This window comes from Panthera tigris, chromosome E1, assembly GCF_018350195.1.
Source record: "Panthera tigris isolate Pti1 chromosome E1, P.tigris_Pti1_mat1.1, whole genome shotgun sequence".
Classification (NCBI taxonomy): domain Eukaryota; kingdom Metazoa; phylum Chordata; class Mammalia; order Carnivora; family Felidae; genus Panthera; species Panthera tigris.
In genome coordinates, this window is record NC_056673.1 from 2,621,461 (window position 1) to 2,634,749 (window position 13,289).

General features: G+C 56.3%; 1 protein-coding gene across 1 annotated transcript in view; it reads left to right on the forward strand.

Moving 5' to 3' along the window:
• DNAH2 (dynein axonemal heavy chain 2) overlaps positions 1-13,289 on the forward strand; it is a 92,733-nt gene that overhangs the window by 62,380 nt on the left and 17,064 nt on the right. The window contains 12 exon segments of the mRNA XM_042965593.1: positions 291-458; positions 602-622; positions 625-761; positions 996-1,135; positions 2,704-2,722; positions 2,724-2,837; positions 2,936-3,075; positions 4,613-4,823; positions 5,045-5,161; positions 5,353-5,494; positions 6,250-6,419; positions 6,531-6,647. Coding sequence (XP_042821527.1) covers positions 291-458; positions 602-622; positions 625-761; positions 996-1,135; positions 2,704-2,722; positions 2,724-2,837; positions 2,936-3,075; positions 4,613-4,823; positions 5,045-5,161; positions 5,353-5,494; positions 6,250-6,419; positions 6,531-6,647 — 1,496 coding nt within the window.

The window sequence follows — 13,289 nt, forward strand, 5'->3', positions numbered from 1 at the left end:
CGCCCTAGCTCCCGGCGTGGGCTCTTCCCGAGGCCGCTTTCCTTTCTGGCCCCAGGTGGCCAGTGGCGACGGTGGGGCTCTTCCTCGACGAGGCTGTGGTGTCGGGCAGACGGGGCTGCGCTCGCGGTGGACTCGCTGCCTGGGCCTCAGGCACCGGCCGCTCCCCCCCCGCTTCGCGGTCCCCGTACTTCAGTTTCGGGCACCCCGGTCTCTAGGTCTCTCTAGCGTAGGGCCCGGTGGTCCCCCGGGGTGTCCCAGAGGCCTCACCGCCCTCGTCTCCCGCCCCCCAGTCACACGGATCGTGCGGGTCATCGGACAGCCTCGGGGCAACATGCTGTTGGTGGGCATCGGGGGCAGCGGGCGCCAGAGTCTGGCCCGCTTGGCCTCTTCCATCTGTGAGTACGCCACCTTCCAGATCGAGGTCAGCAAACATTACCGGAGGCAGGAGTTCCGAGAAGGTAGGCGTGAAAGATCCCCTGGCGACCGGGGAGCGGAGAGGTGGAAGCCGGTAGCCAGCCGTGCCAGGCGCGCGGGACAAGGGACGGGATGGTGAGTCTGAAGTCCGTCTGTCCCCCCTCCCTCCTGCCCTCTTCTGGCCCAGATATCAAGCGTCTATACCGCCAGGCGGGGTAGAGCTCAAGCCCACGTCCTTCCTCTTCGTGGACACCCAGATTGCGGATGAGTCGTTCCTGGAGGACATCAACAACATCCTGAGCTCGGGCGAGGTCCCCAATCTCTACAAGACTGATGAATTTGAAGAGGTTCGAACCCTTCCCTACCCTCCACCAGCTTGAAGAAGCGCAGATCCCAGAATGCGCTCCCTCGGGGCCCTCTGTCCGTCCCTCCCCCGCGTCGGGGGCGAGAGCCCGCTCCTCCGTCACCCCCAAGTGGCTTTAAAAGCCGCACCCCGTCCCGTCCGCCCAGCCTCGGCCCCCACCCCTCCGACTCTGCCTCGGGAACCGTGGCTCCCCCAAGCGCGTGTGGCTTCCACGCAGATCCAGACGCTCATCTCGGAGCAGGCCAAGGCCGAGCAGGTGCCCCAGTCCTCCGACAGCCTCTTCGCCTACCTCATTGAGCGCGTGCGCAACAACCTGCACATCGTTCTCTGCCTCAGCCCCGTGGGCAACTCCTTCAGGTGAGTCCGGGGACAGCCTCTCCCTGCCTGTCTGTCCTGCCCCCCCCCCCCACCTTCCCCCGCACCCTCTGGGGTCCTGAATAGCCCGCTCTCCCCGCCCTGCCCGCCCTAGACCTCTGCTCCTTTCAGGTTATTCCTGCTGCTACATGGGAGTTGTCTGCTCCCTTGTGCTGTGACTGCACTGTTTCGTTGTCACTTTGTTTTGTTTTGTTTTAACATTAAAGAAAAAAAAATTTAATGTTTGTTTGTTTTTGAGAGAGACAAAGACAGGGCATGAGCGGGGGAGGGACAGAGAGCGAGGGAGACACAGAATCCAAAGCAGGCTCCAGGCTCTGAGCCGTCAGCACGGAGCCAGACGCGGGGCTTGAACCCACCAACCGTTGAGATCGTAACCTGAGCCAAAGTTGGACGCTCAACCAACTGAACCACCCAGGCGCCCCTGTTTTAAATTTTTTAATCATGATTTTAAAAATGCAAAATTACATACAATTTACCATCGTCACCGGTTTTCAGGTGTAGGGCACAGTGTCATTAAGCATATTCACATCAGTGTGTGACAGATTTCTAGAACTTTCTCCTCTTGCAGAATTGAAACTCTACACCTGTTGAATAATCCCCCATTTCTCCACACACCACCCCCGCCCACTCCCCGCCCCGGTCTCTGACCACCACTGACCCCTTTCTGTTTCTGTGAGTGACTACTCTAGATACCTCCCGTAAGTGGAGTCATACGGTTTTTGTCTTTGTCTGTTTCGCTTGTTTCACTCAGCTCAGAGTTCTCAAGCTTCATCCATTCCTTCATCCAAGGAAGTCAGCACTTCCTTACTGTTTAAGGCTGAGTAATAGTCCGTTATGTGTATATGCCATGGTTTGCTTACCCGTTCTTCGCGTGACCGGGTTTTAAGGGCATCAGAGAGGAGGAGGGAGACAGAATTGTACGGAGAGGCCATTGGGGCCACCCTTTTGTTTGGTTTTATATTGATGGTATTACCGTGCCAGGCACTGCGCTAAGCGTTTTACACGTGTCGCCTCCCTGAGTCAGCGAACAGCCCTGGTTGGTATTCCTGTTGTTCCCATTTTATTTATTTATTTTTTAAAAGATTTTTAACGTTTATTTATTTCTGAGACAGGGAGAGACAGAGCATGAACAGGGGAGGGTCAGAGAGAGGGAGACACAGAATATGAAGCAGGCTCCAGGCTCTGAGCTGTCAGCACAGAGCCCGACGCGGGGCTCGAACTCACGGACCGCGAGATCATGACCTGAGCCGAAGTCGGCCCGCCCAACCGACTGAGCCACCCAGGCGCCCCGCTGTTCCCATTTTAGTGATGAGGAAAGTGATGTTCCCTTGCTCAAGACCCACAGCTGGGTGTGAACCAGGCCGTCTGTCCCTAAATGCTGCACTGAGCCAGCTCTGAGGGGAGCCGGACCTGGACGGGTGGTGGGGGGACACAGGAGCATGAGGAGGGGACACGTGGGTTTCTGGAAAGCGGCCGGACCCGTGAGGGAGCCAGGAGCTGGAGGCTGCCTCTCTGGATGGGACTGACCTCTTCTCGAAACCCATCACCAGGAACTGGATCCGCCAGTACCCCGGCCCTGGTGAACTGCACCACCATCAACTGGTTCTCCGAGTGGCCCCACGAGGCCCTGCTGGAGGTGGCCGAGAAGTACCTCCAAGGAGTGGACCTGGGCACAGAGGACAATGTGAGGCCCTCCCCACACGCCCAGCCCCGACCTCCCTCCCATGTCCCTTCTCTGTGTGCCTTCACTGTCCATCTTGTATCCTTTTCCGTGGGCCTCAGATCCACAGGAAGGTGGCCAAGATCTTTGTCACCATGCACTGGTCCGTGGGGCAGTACTCCCAGAAGATGTTGCTGGAGCTGCGGAGATACAACTATGTCACACCCACCAACTACCTGGAGCTCGTGTCGGGATATAAGAAGTATGGAGAAGAGTGGGGGAGGGCGGGGAGGGCCAGGGAGCTTGGTAGCTTTCGAGGGCGATGGGCCGAATGATGTAATGGGAAATATCCAGGAGCCGCCCCCCCCCCCCCCCCGCCGGCCGGGGCTGGCTCCACGACCCAGGTGCTGACCCTGGAAGGCAGGGATGTGGGGTGGGGGTCTCCTCCTGTGCAGGGAGTTAACAAAAGAGAGACGGGGTTCCCTGGGTGCAGGGCCATTTCCAGAGCCCTCTGGCCTCGGCTCTTCCCTACACCCTCTCTGTCCTTATTTCTGGAACGATGTGTCTTTTTCGAACCTCAGTACAATGGGGACATCGCCGTATATACCAACGATATGTGTATCAGCCCTGAATGTTTTCTAGACTTTCTATCCCCCTCAAGAATTATATATTCATTTGTTAAGTCATATCGAGTATCTTTTTATGTACCCAACACAATAATAGTTTGCTTTGAAAGACGTAAAAGAAATGTAAAAAAAAGGCTCCCCTTATTTATTAGATTCAGTGTTTTGATCAAGGTGAAGGACAAGCCATTTGTGAAAAGAACGGTCATCCTCATTCATTCGTTCATTCGTTCGTTCATTCCTTCCACACGTATTTTTGAGCATCTGCCACGTGGCACTCACTGTTCTAGGCACTTGTAGCGGTTGGCAAAGTCAAGTCCTGGCCTTCCCTTGGCGCCCAGGCTTCCAGCCTGTTTACTGTTTGCCCAGACATTATGCTAAGCCTTTGATGCACATTTCCTCGCTCGGTCCAGAAAATAATCCTGCACAGATGCTATTTTTTTTTTTTTTTTGGTCTGTATAACATTCAAAACTTTTTGAGTAAGCTGCTAACATTTAAAATGGGAGGCTTAGAAAAATCCGGGTTTCCAGGTTTTCTTTAAAAATGAGACATTTCGGGGCACCTGGGTGGTTCCGCTGGTTGAGGGTGCGACTCTTGATTTCAGCTCAAGTCACGATCTCATGGTTCAAGAGATGGAGCCCTGAGTCGGGCTCTGTGCTGACAGCATGGAGCCTGCTTGGGATTCATTCTCTCTCTCTCTCTCTCTCTCTCTCTCTCTCTCCCCCCCCCCCCGTCCCCTGCTGGTACACGTGCGCTGTCTCTCTCTCTCAAAATAAATTAAAAAATCATGCACTGTGGCAATACAGAGCCCACATTCCTTCCCACGTGGGAAACCAGGGTGGAGATGGGTGAGAGGTGGTCACCCCCTTGGGACAGGCTTGTGTCGTCTGGTTCACCGCAGCCCCCTGCTTGCTGCGCACGGGGTTGGGGGGGGGCAGTGGGAGAGCCTCAAGTAGGGACACGGCGATGACAACAGTGTCTACCAAGCTGCTTTGACAGTAGTGCGTGGAATAAATCAGAGGGATGAGGGTCTGGAAGCAGGAAAGCCAGCTGGGAAGCTGTTAGCAGGGATTCAGGCAGGAAATGCTAAAAACCTGACTGTGGTGGCGGTGGTAACAGGCGGGAAAGGGGGGTGCCCAGCCTCCCCAGGCACCTTACCCTACTCTGCGCCCCAGGTTGCTGGGAGAGAAGCGGCAGGAGCTGCTGGGCCAGGCCAACAAGCTGCGGACGGGATTGTTTAAGATCGACGAGACCAGGGAGAAGGTGGAGGTGATGTCCCTGGAGCTGGAGGAGGCCAAGAAGAAGGTGGCTGAGTTCCAGAAGCAGTGTGAGGAGTACCTGGTCATCATTGTGCAGCAGAAGCGGGAAGCAGATGAGCAGCAGAAGGTGGGGGGGGGGGGGCGGTGTCCCTGTGGCCTGGTTCTGCCCCCCACGCACCCCACCGCTAGTGACCAGGGGGCAGGGGCTGCCCCGGGCACCGTCAGCGACCGTGTCAGGGCCCCTCGCATCTTCTTTAACCTTATCTCTGATCACTGTCGCTCCCCTGACACTGGCCCCCTACTCTCGCCCAGGGCGAAGACAAAACCCCGCCCCCTGTGCCTCCCTAGGCCGTGACAGCCAATAGTGAGAAGATCGCAATCGAGGAAGTCAAGTGCCAGGCACTGGCCGACAATGCCCAGAAGGATCTAGAAGAGGCGTTGCCAGCCCTGGAAGAAGCCATGCGGGTACGAAGGCCCAGGGAAGGGAATGGGACCAGCCTTCTGTGTCCTTGAAGTCCCTGGGGACGTGGGAGGAAGAGGGCGTCTCGGTGGGGTCCCGTCTCCTCCCCCCCCCCCCCCCCCCCCGCCCCCGTCAAGCGCCTGTCCCGCCCCCTGAGTTGCACGGCCCTGCTCCCTGAGCGAGTCCCTTTGCCCAGGCTCTGGAGTCTCTGAACAAGAAGGACATAGGAGAGATCAAGTCTTACGGACGGCCCCCCGCCCAAGTGGAGATGGTCATGCAGGCAGTCATGATTCTTCGAGGCAACGAGCCCACCTGGGCGGAGGCCAAGAGGCAGCTAGGTAAGCTAGAGACCCAAGGCGCACTCAGCGCCAGTTTGCCCCGTGCCTCTTAATCGTCTGCCGTGCGCCAGGAGAGAGGCGGAGACGAACGAGGCATCGCACCGACCCTCCAGGGCAGGTGGAGCCTCGTACGAACGGGGAGACGTAAAGATCAGTCAAGATTCTTTGGCTGTAAGGAACAGAAAACAGCTCCCCTTCATTTAAGCAAAAAAAAAAATAAAAAAATAATAATAAAATAAAATTGAAGATATGGGACCATATCCCAGAATCCAAAGAAAGGCAGGAATACCTCTGGGGCCCTCAAAAGCATGAGAGTCAGAAAATGCAAAACAAGGGTCTTTGTGTTTCGTTCTCGTGGTTTTCGCGGCTTTGAGCTCCCTTGGCGGAATAAAGTCTGCGGGCCGTAGTTCAGCGACCCCTGCCCTGAGGAGAATGTGCAAAGAGTGGGGAAGTAACGATGTGTGTGTGTTGGGGCAGGGACTTTGGCCCAGGGCGTCCGAGGTAGGTGGCTGGTGGGAGATGGGGCTGGGAAGACTGTAGGGCGTCCTGGGGGCTTGGAGGTTCTGGGGAGGGAGGTGAGGGCCGCGGGAGGAAGTGGGGATGAGGTCAGTGTTCTGGGCTGGGGAGCCAAGCCCGGGGGTGGGGGTGGGGGTGGGGGTGGGGGTGGGGGCAGGAACTGCGCCAAGCAGTGGAGGCGAGGCCTGGAGGAGGAGGGTCAGGCCCTCTGGCTGAGGCCCCCGGTTTCCATCCCACAGGGGAGCAGAACTTCATCAAGTCACTGATCCACTTTGATAAAGACAATATCTCAGACAAGGTTCTGAAGAAGATCGGGGCCTACTGCGCCCAGCCCGACTTCCAGCCCGACATCATCGGCCGGGTCTCGCTGGCGGCCAAGTCCCTGTGCATGTGGGTGCGGGCCATGGAGGTGAGCGGGGCGCGGGCGGGAAGCGGGGCGGGAGCCCCGGGCTGGGGTGGGGGGGAAGCCCCGGGCGGAGGAGGGGGCAGCGGCCGCTGCAGCCGGACTGTCTCCCCACAGCTGTACGGGCGGCTGTACCGCGTGGTGGAGCCCAAGCGGGTCAGGATGAACGTGGCCTTGGCCCAGCTTCAGGAGAAGCAAGCCGCGCTGGCTGAGGCCCAGGAGAAGCTGCGGGAGGTGAGCCGAGCCTCGCGCCCGTCTTTTCCGTGGCGGTCCCTCTCCCCGGTTCCCGGGATGCTCCGTTGCCATCGATTTCTCCCCTCCTCCCCTCTGCCTTCCAGTCCCGTCCGCCTCCCGCTCTGCGCCCTTCCAGACGGGCTGCCTCTGGCTCAGAAGCTGATCCCCAACCCCCCCCCCCCCCCCCCCCCCCCCCCGCGGAGGGTTATGAAGGCACGGCTGGAGCCCTTCCCTTCCCAACTCGACTCGGAGCTGGCGGGCTCTCTCGTGGGCTTTGGGGCCGGGCCCGGAGATGGGTTAAGTGACGAAATCCGGGTGGCGAGTCGGTGTTTGCCAGGACAGGGGGACAGGGCAAGAGTGTGACGGGGGGGGGGGGGGGGGGGGGCGCAGGCCGGGAAGACTGTGCTTGGCTGGGGGTGGGGCCGCGCTGGAGGGAGAGGGAGTTCCTCACTGGGAGCGGGCTGGACACCCGCCAGGTGACTTCCTCCAAGACATGGGGACAAGTGGGGCGCCCGGGGGGCCCAGTCGGTTGAGCATCTGACTCTTGAGCTCGGCTCAGCTGTCCGTCAGCGGGCCCTGAGTTCACGCCCCACGTCGATCTCCACGCTGGGCGTAAACCCTACTTAAGAAGGACGTGCGGGTGAACGGCTCCCGCAGGCAGGGTGCAGAGTGCTGTTATCAGGAGTCCGAGAGTCTCCTCGCGGATCCGGTACGTTTTCCATCCCTGCTTCGGTAGGATTTCATATCCACGCGGTGCGAAATTCAGAAGGTAGAAGGAGCAGCCGGCAGGACGCCTCCCTCTCACCCCCTGCTGCCCTTCCTTGGAAACAGCCTCTCTCACAACTTCTCGCGTGTCCGCCCAGGGGCGTCCACGCTCAGATAAGGAAGTGATTTTCATTTCTGTACCTGAGCTCGTTCCATTCTGGTACTTGTGAGCTTGTGCTGCCCTTGGACCCCGCGCGGGTTCCGGCGGGCGGTGGCCCTGGCTTGCGTGGCCGTTCCCCTTTCTGACGGGCAGATGCATCGTTTCCAAGCTCCAGATCCGATGCGATCTTTGGCCGTATGGAGGCCTTTGAGTTTTCATACAGCCAAAGCCGGTCACACACCGTTTCCGGACGTTTCACCCGCCACCACGTATGGACAGCACGCAGGTCTAATGTCCTCAAATCAGATGAGGACCCTGAGGTTGAGCGAGATGAAGGGACTTTCGAGGTGCCGGCGGAGCTGGGCTGGAGCCCACGCTGCCTGACCCCGAGCCCCGCTCGCCCCCGTCTTTACTGCCAAGTGCAGAGGCCCTCGGGCCTCTTCTGACCCCTTCTGTGCAGAAGCAGCCAGGCCGGGCGAGGGGGCTTGTGTCCTCACGCCCTCCTTCCCTGCCCCGTCCCTGCGGCCGCTGTTACCCCCCAGCCTCTCTCGGGCCGGTCACCCTTTCACCGTCTCTTTCGAGAGTGAACAATCCAGGGCTGGCGATTGGTTTGGGAAGGTTTCTCGCCCCTGGATGGTTCCTATCCTGGGACAAATAATTACGTGTGACAAGTGGGGCCGTGGGGTCGGCTGCCGACAGCATCATTCACCGAAGACTGTTTGTAGAGCACCCCACGTTAGGCCTCTTGAGAGCCCCTAGCCGGTAAGAGGAAGCAGACGGGGACTCCGGCTTTGCCCTCTGCCTCTGAAAAAGCTGTGGAGTCAGAGGGAAACGTACCTTTCGACAGGCCAGGCCTGCCTCCCCGCCCACTTGCAGGTGGCCCCGAGCCGATGCAGGGCTCCCCCACAGACCGGCCGGTACACATCTCTGGCAGAGCCTGAGCATTTTGAAAGCATCTTGAAAACTTCCAAGTCGGAGCCAGCCGGGGGTGGGAGAGCCTGTACTCAGTGCCAGGGCCCAGCGGTTTGGAAAGAGGCCCCGAGCTCAACTACATCGCTTATCAACTCAAATCTGGAGTAAATAGTTACTCACTTGCTGGGGACCCTGAAAATATATTTTCCCGATTCTGACAGGCAGCAAGGGTTACAAACCACTGGCTTAGAAATTGTCTCGGGCACCTGGGTGGCTCAGTCGGTGAAGCATCTGACTCTTGACTTCAGCTCAGGCCACGATCTCCTCGTTCGTGAGATTGAGCCACGCGTCGGGCTCTGTGCTGACAACGCAGAGCCTGCTTGGGATTCTATTCTCTTTCTGCCTCTCTCTCTGTCCTTCCCCTGTACATGCCTGCTCTCTCTCTCTCTCTCTCTCTCTCTCTCTCATCTCTCCCTCCCCCACTCGTGCTCTCTTTCTGTCTCTAAATAAATAAACTTAAAAAAAAAAAAAAAAAGGAATTGCCCCAGAAGGCCCTGAAATGGGCCAAAACAGAAGCCTAATCTACTGAACATTCACCTTCTTTCTCTCTCGTATCCCAGTCCTGGTCGTGACATCATCCCGTATAGCGTATCGCAGGCCGTGTGCCGAGACCGTGGGATGGCAGCCAAATGCTACAGAGTAATGACACCCACAGATTCCACACATTTGACTACGACCCTGAGGGAGGGTGTTAAATTTCAAAGGTTAAGTCCCTGAGTAAACTAAAGTCCAAGTAAATTAAAATCTGAAAGCAAATCATCCTGCTTTTTCAGAGTTAAAAATCAAGAAGCCAACATTCTCAAGTCAAAGTCCCCAAACCATCCAGTCTCTTATTCTGCTCGGTCTCAGCTGTGCCCTCAGTATCTGGAGAGAATCTGTTTCCTTAAGCTGCGGCCAGGACGGGCCGTCAGTCCCTAGAAACGGATGTCATTCCTGTGGGACCTCAGAGCCTGCCGCGGCTCCAAATCCTGTCTCTTGTGAGCATCATTTGAAACTAAAAAGATTCAAGGGGCGCCTGCGTGGCTTAGTAGGTTAAGCATCCGACTCGATTTCAGCTCAGGTCGTGATCTCAGGGTTTGTGAGTTCGAGCCCCGTGTCGGGCTCTGTGTGCTGACGGTGCAGAGCCTGCTGGGGATTCTCTCTTTCCCTCTCTCTCTCTCTCTCTGCCCCTCCCCTGCTTGCACGCTTGTGCTCTTTCTCAAATAAACTTAAAAAAGAAAAAAAAAGGGCCCAGGAGTTAACATACAGGATTTACAGACAAAGTTACGCTCCCAGGAACCAACAATTCTTGTCGCTCCAGAGACCACGGTAAACACTCAGTGGTGTTTGCGGGAACGAGGATACGTGGAGAAAAGCTTGGTTTTTAGCTTCACCAGAATGGCGGTTATCTGGAAATCATGACCTGTGAGCTTATGTCAAACTGGGAGACACCCTCCCGCGATAGATTAATATGAGATACGATCCAACCAAACAGCATTTACCGTGCCGGGGGCAGGTTGGAAGCCCACACGTGTGTATGTATTTCTTGGAGACGGCAGTTATTGTGGCTAAAAAATACATGTAAGCTTTACCACTGTAAATCCACCGTCGCCCATCGTGAAGTGTGGGGTTAGGGAGCATTAAGATGTCCCCTGTGTTGTGCAGCCACATGGAAACGCCAAACAGAAATCCCGGCTGTGTCCTTTCAAGTATCTGACCCTCCCCCCCCCCCCCCCCCCCCGCCGTGAACACCACGTCCCCTGCTCTGTGTCGTGACCAGGCGCGGTCACCCCACACCGCGGTGGCTCATGGTGCTGGCTGTCTTTGTGCATTTGCCGAGGCCCTACGAGAACCGCCTCATGGGCAAGGTTTTCACCTCGCCCCGCGCTTTTCCTCACTGGAAAGTCACCTCCGGCGCATTCCTGAACCGAAGCTGAAGCTGCCGTTGCTGCTGCTGAAGCTTGTGCCCCGGGGACCTGGCCAGGCACAAGTCCTCTGCCGTCCGTGTCTCAAGACGCAGCTTTTCCCTCCGGAACCCCCCAAGTTGTTCCGGCATGCTCCCTTAAGGCACAGATAATATTTGCACGCCACCTGCCCTGTGTCACCGGAAATCTCAGAACGGAACCCCTCCCTTGTCCCAAGGCTGTGGATGAGCCACGATTGCCTCTTTAGCCCTGAATTAAAAAAAAAAAAAAACAAACAACAAACTGAAAAAATGAGACAGCTGCTCTAGTGCCACGTAGGCTTGGCCAAAGCCATTGAAAGCTAGAACCCATAGTACACGCAGAATGTACAGTCTTGCCGTTGAAAACCAGCAAATGTCATCGTCCAGCCGTCAGTGCCCGGAAGCTCCCCGACTTCAAGCTGGTCAGCGTGTTGGCCGCTTCTGTGCCGAGGCCACGGCAGACCTCATCCTGCGGCCACCCTCCAGCCCAAGCCCAGTGTCCACGAGGCTGCTCTGTTTCAAGCAGTCCTGCCTCTGCAGAAACGGCCACTCACCTGTGGACGAAGCCACGGTCATCTGTCAAGGTCCGAATATCACAGCGTCGGCTTAAAGCCTTTCACCCAGGCGACAGCCAGACCACCGTAAGAACTCAGTGTGCCCAGTGGGAGCCTGTGCAAACCCTCCAAGTCAAAGCACGCGTCCATACCCCAAAGTCTGCCCTTGAGACCCCCAAGGCCCGCCCAACGTTTCTCAGTGTGTTTCCCGGTCTGCAAATACACTCTGAAGGGATCTGCGAACTAGCAGCCTTCTGTGCCTGGGGGTTCTAAACACACTGAGACGTGAAACAAAAGGGGTCTGGCCAAAACATCACCTTCGGAGAGCAGGTGGGAGGATGCGGCTGACATTGTGGGCAGGTGGGCCCACGAGGAGTGACCCCGTCGTCAGATGGACGGACTCGGACTCGGTCTTGGGCGTCGCTGGGGGGCAGAGTGGAAACGGCCTGAGCTCGGTGGAGCATTCCAGCTTATTCTTCGCTGATTTCACCAGTCGGATGAGCCACGCACCTCCCTCCGGAGAAGGAGTATGTAAAGGCGTGGTGAAAGTCTTCCCACACACAAGGGAATGGCCAAGATAAAAAAAAAAAATGATAACAAAACATGGCGCCAGAAGACACAATAAACCCGGGGATGATTCATCCTACCGAGAAGCACTTACAAAGCAAATCTAATGGAAAAATTGGTGTCACCAGAGGGTAAATAAGGAAGAGATGACACCCAGGGAGCAGAAAGAGGACGGTAAGAGAAAAATCGCAGAGAACCGGGAAGAATTCTGGGAAAACGAAAAATGGTCAAAGGATGGGCTGTTTGGTAGACGGTAGAGTCAAGGAATATAAACAGCCACGCCAACGAGAAACCCAAACAACATACAAGAGAGATTGGAGACACGACCCAACCGATCGGAATTTCTGCAAGACAGAAGCACAGAATCCGGGGTGATAGGAAGCTATTTCACAACCGGTTCAGTGTGCACAGCGGCCCGTCGGCCGGCCCCCAGGCGCGCACGGCACCGGCCCGGTCGTGGTCACGGAGGTGCGTGCTGTTGCACTGTTTGTGGCCTAGAGACGGAGCGCAGAAGGCTGTGACTTCTGAGCGGGAACGTTGTTGTCAGCCTTGACGACATAAAAATGAAAGTACAGGGGTGCCTGGGTGGCTCAGTCGGTTAAGCGTCTGACCTCAGCTCAGGTCACGATCTCACAGTTGGTGATTTCGAGCCCCGCGTCGGGCTCTGTGCCGACGGCTCGGATCCCGGAGCCTGCTTCCGATTCTGTGTCTCCCTCTCTCTCTGCCCCTCCCCCACTCGTGCTCTGTCTCTCTCTGTCTCTGTCTCTCTCTCTCCCTCAAACATAAATGTTAAAAATTTTTTTTTAAATCTTAAAAGTACAGCTAAAAAAAAAGTGGGAGCTGGGTGTCGGTGGGGTGGGGTAAAGATTGGGCAATGCTTTTGTAGGAGATAAAGCAGGGTTTTAAGACGGTATTCGGCGATAGGAAGGTAAGGAGTTGAAGCATTCTCATGGGCAGGAAAAGGGAGGAAGAAATGTAGTCTGGAGGGGAAAGGGTCACCCCTGCATCCATGGTAGCGTAGAGGCCATAGAAATAGTTTCAAATGGACGAACCAGGAAACAGCAGTATGGAATATACCCGAGTGTGTGCAAAACGCCTCTTGCGGAATATTCAAGAAGCAGGTCGCGTTGGCTACCTCGAGGAGGGAGCAGGGTGGATGGGGGGGGGGGGCGAGGCAGAGAGACTTTTCATGCCCATAATTATCCCTTTTGAATTTTTAAGTCACTTATTCACAAAGCAAACAAAATAAAAAAGAGACAGCAGTGTCCAAGGACGTTCATTCCAGCATTGTTAATAATAGAACATGCTGGAAAGACACACATGTCTATCAGAAGGAGACTTGTTATATAAATTACGGTTCAGTCATTCACAAGATTATTTTGCAGCTGTTAAGGAGAATGAGGCGGCTTGACGAGAACCGATTTGGAGACAAGAAAAAAAATAAAGTACAGTAGTATGTTAGTGTTTATCTTTATGAAAAAAATTCATCCAAAGAGATACTTCCCGAGCACCCGGCACTCTTTCAAGTGCAGGGATTTGGTGGCGAGCAAGGGCCTGCCTTCACCATGCATGTATTTATTACCGGTGGACCCTACGCAGGGACTCTGTCTGGAAAGCTATAGGAGAAACGGGCTGGGGCTGGGGCAGGGGTTGGGGCAGGGGCACAGGCTGGGGCAGGGGCACAGGCTGGGGCGGGAGCGGGAGGAAGCCAGATCCTTCACCATGTGTGTTTTTTTTCCCTTCTGATGTGGATTCACTCT